This window comes from Pelodiscus sinensis, chromosome 6 (genome assembly GCF_052426305.1).
Source record: "Pelodiscus sinensis isolate ZL-2025 chromosome 6, ASM5242630v1, whole genome shotgun sequence".
Classification (NCBI taxonomy): Eukaryota; Metazoa; Chordata; order Testudines; family Trionychidae; genus Pelodiscus; species Pelodiscus sinensis.
In genome coordinates, this window is record NC_143057.1 from 41,327,827 (window position 1) to 41,342,371 (window position 14,545).

The 14,545-nt window shown below is 43.7% G+C and overlaps 1 protein-coding gene across 2 annotated transcripts in view; it reads right to left on the reverse strand.

The window, feature by feature from the left end:
- The window catches only part of UBQLN1 (ubiquilin 1), a 44,798-nt gene extending 30,705 nt beyond the window's left edge, over positions 1–14,093 (reverse strand). Inside the window, exons 1-2 of one of the 2 annotated variants that reach the window (XM_075931763.2) lie at positions 13,666–14,093; positions 31–182 (exon numbers count right to left, since the gene is read on the reverse strand). In XM_075931763.2, coding sequence (XP_075787878.2) covers positions 31–182; positions 13,666–13,827 — 314 coding nt within the window. In that variant the 5' untranslated portion in view covers positions 13,828–14,093. The remainder of the gene's footprint in view (positions 1–30; positions 183–13,665) is intronic. The other variant, XM_075931762.2, reaches the window with a different exon arrangement.
- Between the last annotated feature and the right edge of the window lie 452 nt (positions 14,094–14,545).

Here is a 14,545-nt window from a genome sequence, read left to right on the forward strand (position 1 = left end):
AAACAGAAAACAGCTCATCAACAAAGTTACCTGTTTTGTGTTTTGATGACAAGGTGTACAGTGAGTCCATCGTGAATCCCATGTTGGGTCAGAGTATCTTGATCTTTTAAAATTTTTCCAGCAAATATTAATACAAGTTGATCAGTGTGGGACTTGAAACGCTTAGAGATTTCTTCCTTAAACTAGATATTAAAAAGAAAAAGTTCATGTGATTATATGTAAATGAATGCATTAACTATTCTATTTTAAAGTCACTTTTGAAATTTGGTGAAGTAATTTTGTTCACGTTTTCGATTATGTTTCAAGTGTATAGAATATACGTCCTCTATTATATGCGCATTCAGCTTTTTATTTTTGATAATGACTATGAAGTCAGATCATTGATATTTGCACATTCAACACAGTTAAACAGTATGTCAATCAAGTGTGTTAGAAAGTGTTTAATTTTAAATCCTTTCCTACACCAGTCACATATACAACAAGAGCTTACATTTCAATGAATGGGAAAAAAGATCTTGGTTATCTTTTTCACCTGTACAAAATTATGAGAAGATATAAAAGTGCATAAGTAAGAAATGTGACTCTTATTTAAACCTGTAACAAACCTAAGTATTTGAAAACAGCAATTTCATACTGAGCAAACCCCATTTTTGGCAACGTAGTATTAACGTATTAGGTTTGCTACAATCTCACAAAAGAAAACATTTCCAGTGTTGTTATATCATCCTCATGCATAAAATGGGGTCAAATTCCTATGGTCAAAGCAAACAAAAAAGTCATAGCAAAGTTGAGCTAATGCTACCATGCTCTTATGGGGGTTATACAGTACCACTATTTTGAAATACTTCTGTACAATCTATCATTTCACCACTTCGATTTTGTATGTGATACTTATGCATTAGATTTACGGTGTTGCTTTGTTATGGACAGCAGATGATGTGACAGATATAGCAATTTCCTGTATATCTCAGCAGTTACACGCTGCAGCTTCTACAGTATATTTAAATATGTTTTATACTGCAGACTCCACAGTGAAGCCTCCCCAGAAGTGGGGTCACCAGCTCCCAGGGAGGAGCTGGCAACCCTTGCCCTAGAGCTCCTGGGGAACCAGCTGAGTATAACTGACACCATTAACCAATAAGCATCAGCTTATTGGTTAAACAGTTAGTTGGTTACAGACCAACATCCCTATTGCTGATTATCTGTTATGTAAAACTAGGGATGTGAAAGTATAATCATGTACTCAGTTAATCAGTGAGCCTGGGCTCATCGATTAACATACATAATTACATGCAGGGCCTTCCCTCCACACATCATCCCCCACGTCCCTGTATCAGAAGCAGCAGTGTAGGGCAGCAGGTGGGAGTTGGTAGGCATGGAAAGCCATCTTAAAAGCTGATTCTCATGCCTACCAGCTCCTGCAGAGCCATCTACCCCCTACAAACACACCATGCTGCTGCCTCAGTATCAGATTCAGCACTAGTACACTGGCTGACCAGAGAAGCTGTTTCCTTATACAGCTCGAGCCTTTAATCTTGATCTTGAGTAGAAATATTAAAATGCATTTATTCAAGTAAACGTGTAATTGCTGAAAATGTCAGATTACACACAGTATGGTTACACATTTGGAGGGGACAGGCAGGAGCCAGCATGCATGGGGAACTGGTTTAAAATCCAGCTTCCAGGGAGCCACTTCCCCCTCCCATGTAACTGTGCAAGAGACAGCGCAGGGGTGAGTACACATGTGTATTTAGGATGTCACCAGATAATAAGGGCTGGGTAAGAGTATTCAATCTGTGGGACTGGGCAGTAAATCAGAGAAAACATTTGTGCCATGTATCATTTTATCATTTGGTATTCTAGAGCACAAAATTCAAAGAACGTTTCACTAGAAGGAAATGGAGTACAGTTTCCATCTACATATAACAGTACAAAAATGCAAATTTTACTTTCAATAGTTTAATAGTAACACTAATCTGTCATGTACCCTAGTGTTTGTTGGATTCTCCCCCTCCTCCCCCACTCATATGATATGAACCTTCACTAAGCCTTGAACCCCTCCCACACTGTGAACCCTTTAGCCCAAGACCAGAGCCTGCTATCCAAATTCCTACCCCAGCCTGGTGAAAATGAGTGAGGATGGGGGAGAAAAGAGGATGGAGTGAGCAGGATGAGGCCTTGGAGGAGGGGTGGAGCTGAGGCGGGAAAGAAGCGGAGCAAGAGTATTTGGGTTTGAGGTAGATCTTACATTGCACTTAAATTTTAAAAAGTGAACTTGTGGAATTTACAGATCACTAGGAAGGCATAATGGGATTCCATGTTAACTATCACTTTTTGAAGAGCAGCACTTTGAGAATCCAGCCAAGAAGCCTTGTTTTAGTATACAAGTGCTAAAAAGGTGTTATATTTAAATTTGCAAGAGCTAGACAATTTAATAGCATTCTCACAGAGAAAACTAAATAAATTAAAGTTCCACTGCTCATAAAATGGCAAACGTTTGCTTCAGGAAAAAAAAACATACATTACATTTACAGATTAGTTTTCCCACCTAGTTAGAAATTAGTGATTACAGAATTCAAAACATGGTAGCCTATGCAAAAAAGTTGGTAGATACATTATTAGTAACAACAGAGCCTGTCTTAAAAGGGATTTTATTAAAGTTCAACTAATTTTATCATTTTAAGGTCTGACATTTTATTGAACTGCTTTGTTTCAGCTACTAAAAGTAATTTCTTTAGTATGAAAAAAACAACAAATAGTCTGGTAACACTTTATAGACTAAAGTCTGTAAGTGGCGTGGTTATCAGAAAGAATACGTTTCAGGTTAGGGAGTTGTCTGTAAGCAAGAATACGTTTTTCTCCTAAGGCCTCAGAGTGAGGGGTCATTTTCCAAGATGGGTTGTAGATTGTGTATAATGTGTTGGAGGGGTCTGAGTTATGGACTGTAGGTAACAACAAGACGAGTTCTGTTATTTTCTCTTTTGGGTCTGTCTTGAAGTAGTCCATGTCTGGGTATTTTTTTGGCTCTGTCAATTTGTTTTTTCACTTCCCCAGGTGGGTATTTCAGTTTTAGGAATGCTCTGTAAAGATCTTATAGGTGATTGTCTCTATCTGTAGGGTAGGAGCAAACCCAGTTGTATTGTAGGGCTTGGCTGTATACGATAGACTGAAAAATGTGTCTGGGATGGGAGCTGGAAGTATGAAGCTAAGTGTAGTGGTCGGTGGGTTTCTGATATAGGGTGGTGGAAATTTGTTCATTATTTAACTGTACTGCGGTGTACATAACTCCGGTCATCTGAAGAAGTGGGCTGTGCCCACAAAAGCTCATGATACCATCTACATGTTTTGTTAGTCTATAAAGTGCTACCAGACCATTTGTTGATTTTTTTCTGTAACAGACTAACTCGGCTACCCCCTGAAGCTTCTTTAGTATGGTTTAGTTTTAGTAATAAGGAACACAAGTTATAACTCAACAAGAGGAAGTCAAAACAAGGAATTTTTCCTCCCTCTTAGCACACAACCCTTAATATTTTAGATAGAATGTCACTGAAGATCTCATCTAACCATATCAAGTATCTGATCCTGACCACTATTCTGTCAATGACTCCTCTGCAACAGGTATTTTACTGATTAATTTATTTTTGTTAACTGAATTCATAATAGTATTTAAGCAGAACTTTGAAAGTCTGCTTTTGTCAACAGACCCAGTGTGAATGATTAAAAAAAATTAGAACGGGGTAGAAAAACAAATGTTAAGCTTTGGTTTATAAACATTCATAACTATTTTGATTTACAGAGAACAGTGAAGGAGCACATGGAATTTAATTCATTTAGAATTATCACTCAAAAATTTATATTTGATTACAAACAATTCCTTATGTTTACAGCTGTCTGATCTATTTTGTCTGTCAACCATTTATCAGAAAACATTGGTAAAGTTCTTGATTGTATACATTTTTTTTAATATGTCACTGTTTCTACCTCATTCAGGTTTTGGAAGAAAGTGAATGCATTTTTTTTTAAAGTCACCATTATCAAAGCAAGCAGTACTTTTTTTTGTTTTTGAATAGATTTTTAAATCAAGTTTCCAGAATGCTGGAGAAAGAATTTAAGTTATAAAATGCTGAGTAATTCATCCCAGCAGTTTCTTTAAAAAAGGAATGCATGAAGAAGAGTTGATGATTTGTAAGGATGAGTCTGTCAGTTCACAAGAGTTGGCAGCGAGTTTGATGAGTTCTCATGTGTAGTTTAGGGAAAAGAATTGTATTCAAAAGCAAACAAGTCAAATTTGTACTCCATTTCTGAAACGTTTATACACTGGGTTGCTTAAATATAACAAGAAAGCAATCAGACAGAGCACATTATTAATAGCTGGACAGAGCAATAAATCTTACTATTACGTAACTTCAGTTGTTGAGTGTGAACCTAGGTTGATGAAAGCCATATCTATATTATACCATTCATCAATCTTTGGACTGACAGAAAATCACTGAGAAGGGAATTAGAGATGTTAAATTGCATGTAATCAGCTAATCGAGCTATTCGATTAGTCAATAAGGGGAGAAACTGCAAAGCTGCAGCAGTTAGCTCCCAGCCCCAGGAGCTAACCCCACTGCGGCTCTGCCTTTTTAAGAGCCATCAGGCTCTTAATACCTTTAAAAAGCAGAGGCTCAGTGGGGGGATAGGAAATGAGCCAGGACAGCTGGCTCACTCCCAGTCTCTCCAGCTTCACCTCTCATTTTAAATTTATTAAGAGCCATTAGACTCTTAATACATTTAAAAAGTAGAGGCGCAGCAGGGGGAGGGGTCCAGGAACGAGCCGGGACAGCTGATTCCCAGCTCGCTTTCAGTTCCCCCTATACTTCTGCCTCCCCTGTCACCCCAGACGATGCTGGGGGGGGGGGGGTGAGCAGTTTTTAAGTGGCTCTTCCCCACAGCACTGGCTCCTGCTCCCCCTTCCCCACTGCCTCTCTCTGAGAGAGACAGCAAGAGGTGAGGGGGAAACGACTAGTCGCGTCACTACTCGCCTATCTGATAGGCATATATTTATTGGGTAGTCGACTAATCCCTTACATCCCTAAAAGGGATTGGTTTACAATAGCTTGCAGGAATTGAAAGGAAATTGCACATACCAGGATTATGAAAAATGGTTCCACCATTCTGTTCCTTTTTATATATGTAATTTTATAATTACATCAACACTGTTCATCATCAGGCCTTAATATGTGGAATGTGACTAATCTGTGATCACAGGCCTCTATAACAATTTTGAATTATATGACTTAGGCATTTGAACAAATAACCATAGCGTTCCATTAATAGCTTTTTCCTTTTGCCATTTTCAAGGTGAAGAGTAAAGTAATGCACAAATTGACACATTTTTATCATACAGAACTCTAGAATAAGCTATAGACGTGTGCTTGTAAGAAGGCATTGTAGCATTTAAAAATTAAGTACAATGTAGCATGCACAGGACATTGTTTTAAAATATGTGGCATCTTATTTTAAAGCTTTTAGAAATCACTTCAAATATTTCAAACACATTTTAAAGAAACAGGGAGCATGATAAGGCTCAAAAATTAAAAACAAATCACAAGAGCACTGAAATGTTAGACTTTTTTTATATTTGACAATCTAAGCTGCATCAAGAAAATTTTGGAATGTGCTAGAGATGTTAATGATTAATTGGCTAACGAGCGAGGCTTACTGGTTATGGTTACCCAGTCCGGGCTGGAGCCTTTCCCCCCCCCCCCCCCCTCGCTACAGGAAAGGGTGTTCAAGCCGCATCAGAGCAGCCCTTGTCTGCAGCAGCCCTTCCTTTTAATTGGTTAAACGGCTCTTCCTTTTAATTGGTTAAACATAGCTTTTACATTCCTAGAATGTGCATCTTACTGGAGCATGCAGACTACTCTTACACATCTGTGACTGATCCTTTAAACAAAAGATGAAATATCTAGCCAAATAATTTGCCAAGTCTGGAGTCAGCAGGTTTACAGCTATTCCTCAATATACAGTAAAACTCCAATAGTCCGCCACTCCTGATAGTCTGGCATCAAAATGGCAAGAGCCCATTGAGTGAGCTTCGGCAAAAAATGAGTCACAAGGTAACAGTAGCAGCAGCTGAACTGAGCGAAAAGGGTAAAAAAGGGTTAAAAACGGAAACATTACAGTCTACTGTATACAGTATGTACAATAAAAAAGGTTAAGAACACTTTATATACAGTATATACTATATACAGTATATACATAACCAGCTTATAGTACCTCCTGATACTCCAGCATATCTGGAGTACATAGCTGGAGTACTGTGTCCAGTTCTGGGCGCCACATTTCAAGTAAGATGTGGAGAAATTGGAAAGGGTACAGAGAAGAGCGACAAGAATGATTAAAGGTCTAGAGAACATGACCTATGAAGCCAGGCTTCATGAACTGGGCTTGTTTAGTTTGGAAAAAAGAAGATTAAGGGGGGACACGATAGCGGTTTTCAAATATCTAAAAGGGTGTCACAAGGAGGAAGGAGAAAATTTGTTCCTCTTGGTTTCTGAGGACAGGACAAGGAGTAATGGGCTTAAAGTGCAGCAGGGGAGGTTTAGATTGGACATTAGGAAAAAATTCCTAACTGTCAGGGTGGTCAAATATTGGAATAAATTGCCAAGGGAGGTGGTGGAATCTCCCTCTCTGGAGATATTTAAGAACAGGTTAGATAGACATCTGTCAGGGATGGTGTAGGTGGAGCTTGGTCCTGCCTTGAGGGCGGGGGGCTGGACTCGATGACCTCTTGAGGTCCCTTCCAGTCCTATTATTCTATGATTCGATGATATCTGATAATCTGGCACCACCTAGGTCCCATAGGTTCCGGATTATCGGAAGTCTACTGTACTACAAATCTTTGTATATAGTTGTGCAAGTTTATTAGCGGACCCACTTCAAAAGAGTAAAAATATTTCAAAAGAGTAAAAATCAGTATTTGGGTCAGATGCAGCTGAGCTCCAAAGATAAATTGAAGGTGTTGGGAAAGGCAGAGATGGCTATAATGCTTCCACCTTATTTGAGTTTTGAATGATACAAGTTAGATTAGAGAAGCCCTGAGACAACTCTATGCATGTCTGTAATGGTTCCTCAAGCAGCAGCTGTGGCATCCAGGGTTCACCAGAGCACAGAACTCTAGACATCTCCATGCTTACAATACATCCTAAACTGGACTTTGTATGTCCATTCTAGTTGACCAAAGTGTGTCATGTCAGGTTTCATAAAAGCTGGTGTCACAGTGATCATCACTATCATTGTGAAATGCATATATGAATGTGTGTAAGCAGTTATTTATATGCACTCAAATTAAATTCTTAAAGATCCACTGTCTATTTACCAGGAAAAATGAAAAACAAGTTCAGCCAGACAAGAAATATGTATCTAGTTGACTGTTACATATAAATTAAGTATTGCGTACTTCACAATAGGTCTCTTCCTACCAGTCTGAAGCAATGCTAATGAAGGACTATGAAAAAACTTCAGAAAGAAAAGTTATCATACAGCAGCAAACAAGAGGAAGAAATGCAGGAATATCGAATTTTTCTCTGCTGTAACAGAGACAAAGAAGATACAGTGCTGATACTCACCTAGAAAGTAAGTGGACAGCCAACATGCTTCATAAAAAGAAGGTGAAATCTCAACCAGGGGTGTTTGAAAACACTGGAGAGAACTTTGCGTAAGATAAGCTTCTTCAGACTAGAGGAGAACTTGCTAGTTTCATTTCTAAAAAGCATTTTGTTTTCTGTGTAACCATTTGTTCCTTGTTTTCTTATGGTAAGCTGAACCTCTGTTCTTTGATCATAAACTACATGCAGTGGTAGATCCAGAGTTGAAACTTACAAAGTGGTGTATACTGCTCCTTTGGAAACGGCAGGACTGGTAATTCAGTAAATGTTCAGTGGATAAGGGGCATGACATTGCAGGAAATACTCTGAGAATTGGCAATTGGTGTGTGGCTATTCTTACCTGTAATGAGAGAGCAAGGCCTCTGGAGGTCTGGAAGTCAGTGCTTATGCTACAAGAAGCTGACTTTCAGAAGCCTGATCCAAAGCAGGCACAAACAAGACTTCCTCACAGTTGGTGTTGAGGTCTCTCTCAACAAGCAGCATTTTACATCCCTAAACTGACTAGCTGGTTAAACATTGTTGCTGGCCAGTTAAACATATTAACCAACTAAGAGAGTCGGGGGGGTGGGGGGGGGGGGAGGGAAGACCTCTGCTTGCCACTGGGCTGAAATGTTCTAGTCAGAGCAGCCCCTGCCCGCAGAGCACCCTGGCCTGTAGTAGCCCCTATCTGCAGCAGGCCCCCCTCCCTCCACCTCAGAGCTGGAACAGCCCTCTGCCCATGGCAGGTGGAGAGCTGCTTCAGCCCCACTTGTTAACCTGAACTGGTAAGCATCACCCATTAACCATGAGGCTTACTTATTAACTGGTTCAAATGTCACATCCCTACTCTCAATCCTTGATACTATTCCACTATTCTATTCCAGAATTCACTGTACAGTATATTTACTAATTTCTATGTTTTTCCTGCAGCTATGGAGGACATCATTATTCCTGCCTGCACTAGCTGAAGACCCCATTGCTTACCAAGTATCAGCAACAGATGCAGCTAAACTGGTGCTCAGAACTATTTGGTCCTGTCTATGATTGAAATTTTCCATTTTCAGCACTGGTTCAATTGCATCCATTGCTGATGGTGACCATGCACAACAGGTTGATATGATTGTATAGAATGAGCTAATATGTAAAGTATTACAGGAGCTACAGAGATTACACGTTCTCAGGCATCAGCACACATCAACTACTGCAGAGTGAAATCCTGGCCCCCAATGAAGTCTATGGTAGCTTTTGCCATTGATTTCAATGGGGCCAGAATAAGTATTTACAATTTACGTATCTCTCTCTATAAAAAGTTTTTCCTGCAGGATCACGATGTCATCATGATGTCACTCTGGCATCCAGCAGGCTCTGCCCTCCCACAGCCTCCCTGCCCCAGACACTGTTTGGGGACCAGCAAAGCCACCTGGCAGCCTGGCCACTCTGGATCAGCCTGCTACAGGGAATGGGACTGTGGCAATGCTGCGGCTGCCTTTGCTCACAGGGGAGAACCCAGCTAGAGGCTCTGGGGCAGCTGGACCTGGAGACATTAGGGTCCTTCCTGGAGACCAAAAGGCCGGATACAGCTCCCGGGAGCACACCCACAGGGGAAGCAGTGCAGAGCCCAGTGGCCAATGGGAGGTGCTGGCTGTGTGGAAGAAGCAACCACTGTGCCATGTCCCCTCCTGGGAGCTGCCTGCGGTATGCATCTGCATTTTTGACTCACTGCCTGGGAACAGGGTCTGCAAGGCCATGCTCCTCCCAAGCAGTGGCTCTCAGCCCCCTGGCTCAGGGGGATGCTTCGACTGGTGCGAGGCCTGGGGCACGAATTACTTGCACCAGGAAAAGAGGCAGGCTGCGAGGCCTGCAGCCCTGGCTGCCTGCAGTCCCATCCTCCACCATGCCCCAAGTGGCTGCACCAGTGCCAAGCCACACTGTGGAAACCTCTGCTACAGTCCGACAACCCTTGAGGCATCACAAGGGGAGGCGCAGGAGTGTTCACAGTAGTTGCCAACCCATCTGAGTGGGAGTGGACCTGCCTCTGCACGGTGGTGCCTGGAGAACCCCTCAATATATGCCTCCACCGGCCCTCTTTTCATCCTCCATGTGTGTTCTCAGCTCCTTTCCTGCCCACCCTCAGACTCCCATTCCTCCTTTTCAACCTGGCATTCCAAAGGAACCTCCGCTCTCTGCCTCTCCCTACAGCCTCCTTTCCAATTCCTTTGCCCACAGACATCCCTGTTTCCCACTTCACAGCACTCCAGCAAAGGCACCTTTACTGCCCCTTCTCTCTAGGCAGCTACCCAGATCCTGCTGTGTCTGCACCTGGGGCATCCCAATCACAGAAAATCCTGCATACAGGCCTGGTGCTATTTCTTTGCTGGATAGGCTGCCAGTTTGCGGGAGAGGGCAGGGTGTATGTAGGGAGGGAGGAAAGGGGACAATGGTGTATGTAGGGATAGGTGGTGCGGTAAGGGGAGATGGTGAGGGGGATATACGAATGCAGGCAAGGGGATAAGCAGTGTCGGGTGGGGAGGGGTCAGGGAAGATGGGTGGGTGTAGGAATGGAGGCGGGATAGAGATGGAAGGAGAAGGCTGGGGAGATAGGGAGGATGGTGTGTGTAGGAACGGAGGCAAAGGAATGGGGGTATAGGAATGGGAGACAGAGGTGGGGCTAGGGATGAAAGGAGGGAGGTGGTCTGTGGGCCGTGGACTATTTTATTGGTGGGTGGGACAGCAGTGGGAAGGGTGCAGGCAGAGGTGACTGGCTGGTGCTTGAAGGGCACGAATGGCTGGGATGGGCCGAGAGTGTTTGGATAGAGGGACCAGTGCAGTGATGTGTTGAGCACGAGTGCAGAAGGGTGAGTGACCTGGGGCCATGGAGAGCGCAGCTGGGTTCAGTGCAAGATTAATAGGATCTTTGGCCACAAAAGCTGTCAGTGAGTAGGGGGGTTGGTGAGTGTAGCAAACAGAGGGCACAGCCCCCTAGTGTATATGTATTCTGTAAATTGACTGAAAACCTAAATTTATGTTTATTTTTGGAAAGTATTTCATTTCTCCATTTACTAGCTTATAACAATCCCAATTGTAGATAGCCTTCTATTAGCAGAGATTGTATCTCCATTTAAATGTCACATTTTTAAAAGTTAGTCAATTTATATTTCTACTGTAAATGTATTTCATACAGGGATCTAAGGAATAATATTATGTTTAATGATAAAAAGTCACATGCAAGCACATTTGTCTGCCCAAATATTTATAATGAACTCATTACTGTAAGGGATGTGAATATTTTACATGTTAATGTTAACCAGTGGGGGATGGAGCAGCTCCACACATGCCGCAGGCAGGGGCAGCTCTGGATGGGACAACAGAGCAGTCATCTGTGGGGCATCCTTGCCCATGACAGATAGGAGTGCCCTCTCCCCCTCCTGCCCAGCTTGCTCCCTTTTTAATCAGTTAACCAGTTAAACAATATGTTTACCTATTTAACCAATTAAACAGGATTTTACGTCCCTAATTACTACAGAGCCTAAGCAGGACTTGGAAAACCCATCTGCAAGTAGAAAGCTTTTCATGGCAAGTGACAATTCTAAAATAGTTCCTATACATAATAAAATTATTCTGAAAAAATTTTAAATGCAAAGTGTTTATAGTGTTGTCATTTTTAAACAACAAACAGCTCTGGGTTAACAGGCTCAAAACCACATAGAAGAGACCTATTACCTATTAATTTAAGTGAAAGACTGGTCCATATGACTGAAAAGGCTTTGCATCTCTTAGCTGGATTGTCAAAAGTTGCAAAATTTTAGAAAAGAAGTGAAATAAAAGTAATCAGTTTCATTACTGCTATTCAGAACTCTCAGGTGAATGGGGAAATGGAAAAAGTGTCAGTTTCACACAGCTGTTGCTTGCAAAAGCAAGCCAGAAGTATCAGAGAGGCACTGGAATTTTGCCTAGGTAAGCACAAGTCCAAAAATGAAGCTTGAAGGCAGAGTAACAGAGCCTACCCAAGTGCAGCAGTCAGGAGATTCTGGAAAAGCTTAAGGGTATGTTTTCACTGGAAATACTAAAAGCTATGATCCTGCAGCATAGACAAATAGTATGGCAGTGGAACGTGTTCTTCCATTGTTCTAATAAATCCACCTTTGACAGGAAGTAGCTAGGCTGACAATTATTCTTCTGGCAATTTAGCAGTTTCTACACTATGGCTTAAGTCAACTTAATTACATTGCATGGGGAGTGATAGAATTCATAACTCGGAAGCTTACACCACTCCTAATGGACAAAGCGCGCCCCCTTTCAGCCATCAGGAGGTAGGCCTTCCTGAAACTTCTGGCCCAGCAATCAAAAATTGATCTTAATTAAAAAAAAAAAATCAGATTTCTGAGTTGGATCCAAAGAGGAATACCAGGATAGAAATTTCAGCATCTTCCCCCTTCCTAGTAGCAGCAAGGGGCTGTGCTTCTAACCAGGGTGTTGATCCTAGCTCTTGCTGCTGGAGCTCCTATTTTGTCCTTTATATCTGCCCAGAAGTTATAGCCTTTATCAAATAGGCTACCACACCATTCCACACACTGGTCATGTTCCAAAAAATCTACTTACAAAGCCTTACAAAAGAAGGGTGCAGCTTTGGCTGAAGTCATTATGGTGTTTAAATTTAAACGGCATCTAATGCATCTCTAGGGATGCTAAATAATTACACACACAAAAAGGAATATAAAATGAGTTCCCATGGATAACATTTATTTTTGTAGCTCTGTTAATGTGGCAGTTTGTCTCCTTCATGAGCAAGGAAACTATTTTGCTAGTTGCTTTACAGTTTCACTGGTAATGTCTTACAGCCTGCAACCACAAAACTTCAAGCATCACTTAAGTATAATCATAGAAGTGTAGCCGTGTTAGTCTGGGGTAGCTGAAGCAAAATGCAGGACAATGGAGCACTTTAAAGACTAACAAGATGGTTTATTAGATGATGAGCTTTCGTGGGCCAGACCCACTTCCTCAGATCAAATAGTGGAAGAAAATAGTCACAACCATATATACCAAAGCATACTTTGGTATATATGGTTGTGACTATTTTCTTCCACTATTTGATCTGAGGAAGTGGGTCTGGCCCACGAAAGCTCATCATCTAATAAACCATCTTGTTAGTCTTTAAAGTGCTCCATTGTCCTGCATTTTGCTTAAGTATAATCAGGCCTAGTCAATATTTGGATGGAAGGCCTCCAAAAAAAGAATATCACAGGAAATTGTTTGATTCAATAGATAGCATTCTTTCCTATGAACCCAAGTTGCAAAGGAACAAGTTGACTGTCATAAAAACTTACAGAAAAAAAGATTCTAACAGCTCATGACTACACCACACCAGAGAAACTATTGTGTAATAGCACTAACACATTTCCACATTTAACTAGCGATTTTTTTTCAATCTAATTTAAACCGCAATACTCTTTTAGGGTAAAAGCATCACATGCACACTTCCTAACTGAAACACGTCCTGTACCACTTTCTTTAGCCATGAGGACTATCAGGTGAAGGCTGCTATTATCTTCTTTCATCACCAACCTCCGCCTGACTGGTAACCCGTTCAATTAGCAGTTCGCGGCCCCGTCTCCCGCAGTTAGCGCCACTCGGCTAACTGGGCTTAGGCTCAGCTTACAGTAGCAAAGATCGGTAAAGACACTCCTCTCTGCTCTCCGAGAACTCGCTGCCCGTGGGCGAGCCGGCGCCGGCTAGTCGCGGGGTAACTGTACTATAGCGGAAAATAAGCAGGGCCAGGGCAAGGAGCGGCAGCGCAGTGCTACTCAGCGAGGCGCTGCTTCGTCACCCGGCAGGGCCCTGGCTTGGCTTGGCGGGGAGGGCCCCGCTCTGCGGCTGGCCTCGGCACCGGGACAGCGCCGCCAACCTCCGCGCTCGCAGGAGCGCGCGGCTGCCGTTCTCCGGGGCTCGGAAACTGAGTAGGGGGCAGGAAGCTCCACGGCCGCGCCTGCCCCGTTTCCCCACCGGCGCGGCCTCCCGGGCCCGCCCCCCTCACCTGCCGCACGTTGCTGGTCTCGGACACCGCGAACTCCTCCTTCTCTTTGGGGGTTTTCACGGTGACTTTGATGATTCGAGGCTCCGAGTCGGCGGCTCCTCCCGGGGCGGGGGAATCCGGGGGGCTGGGGGCCCCGGGGGGGCTCTCTCCGCTCTCAGCCATGGCAGGGGGAGAGGGGCCGCTGGCTCTGGGTCTCGCTCGCTCTCGCCGCGCGGGGCACGCTGCGCAAACCCGGCTCCTCAGCGCCGCTGCCTCGCGCGCCGACACCGGAAAACACCCGCGACGCTCTCCCTCCCGGAGAGTTAAACGGAAACAACCCAGATCGGGCGCTGCGCGCACTGATGACGTCTCGAATGAGGGAAGTTACTAGAAAGGGATGTTGTCTCGCCAGGCATAGGACACAGGGCTAAGCCTCGCGCGCATGTGCAACAGGTGATTGAACAAGCGCGCACGCGCAATATCGATTGGCCGATAGTGCGCGAGAGTAATGGTTAGCCGCCGTGCGACTCCTTTCGGTTCTCACGTGTAACTAGCGCGCCTGCTCATGTCATCTGACGGGACTCGGAATTATGCGTTCGCTTTGCCTAGTGCGCAGGTGCGGCCTCGTGCGCTTGAGCGGCTGAGCGAGACGTCAGTGGTTCCTGACGCTTTTGGCTCGAGGCCTTGATGCCCCGCCTCCCTCTCTCCTAGTGCGTCGCTGTCGGCGGGGGGCGGAGAGAGTCCAAAGTATCCCCAGGCCACGTCCATTGCAGCACGTGCAGTGCGGGCCGCTCGGCCGCAGTTAATTCACTACTGGTGTTTCTGAAGCAACCAGGCGCCTAGGTGTCCCTTTGCAACTTGCGTGGTGCAGAGTCGGGGGCCATAGGGTAGCCACGCTCCA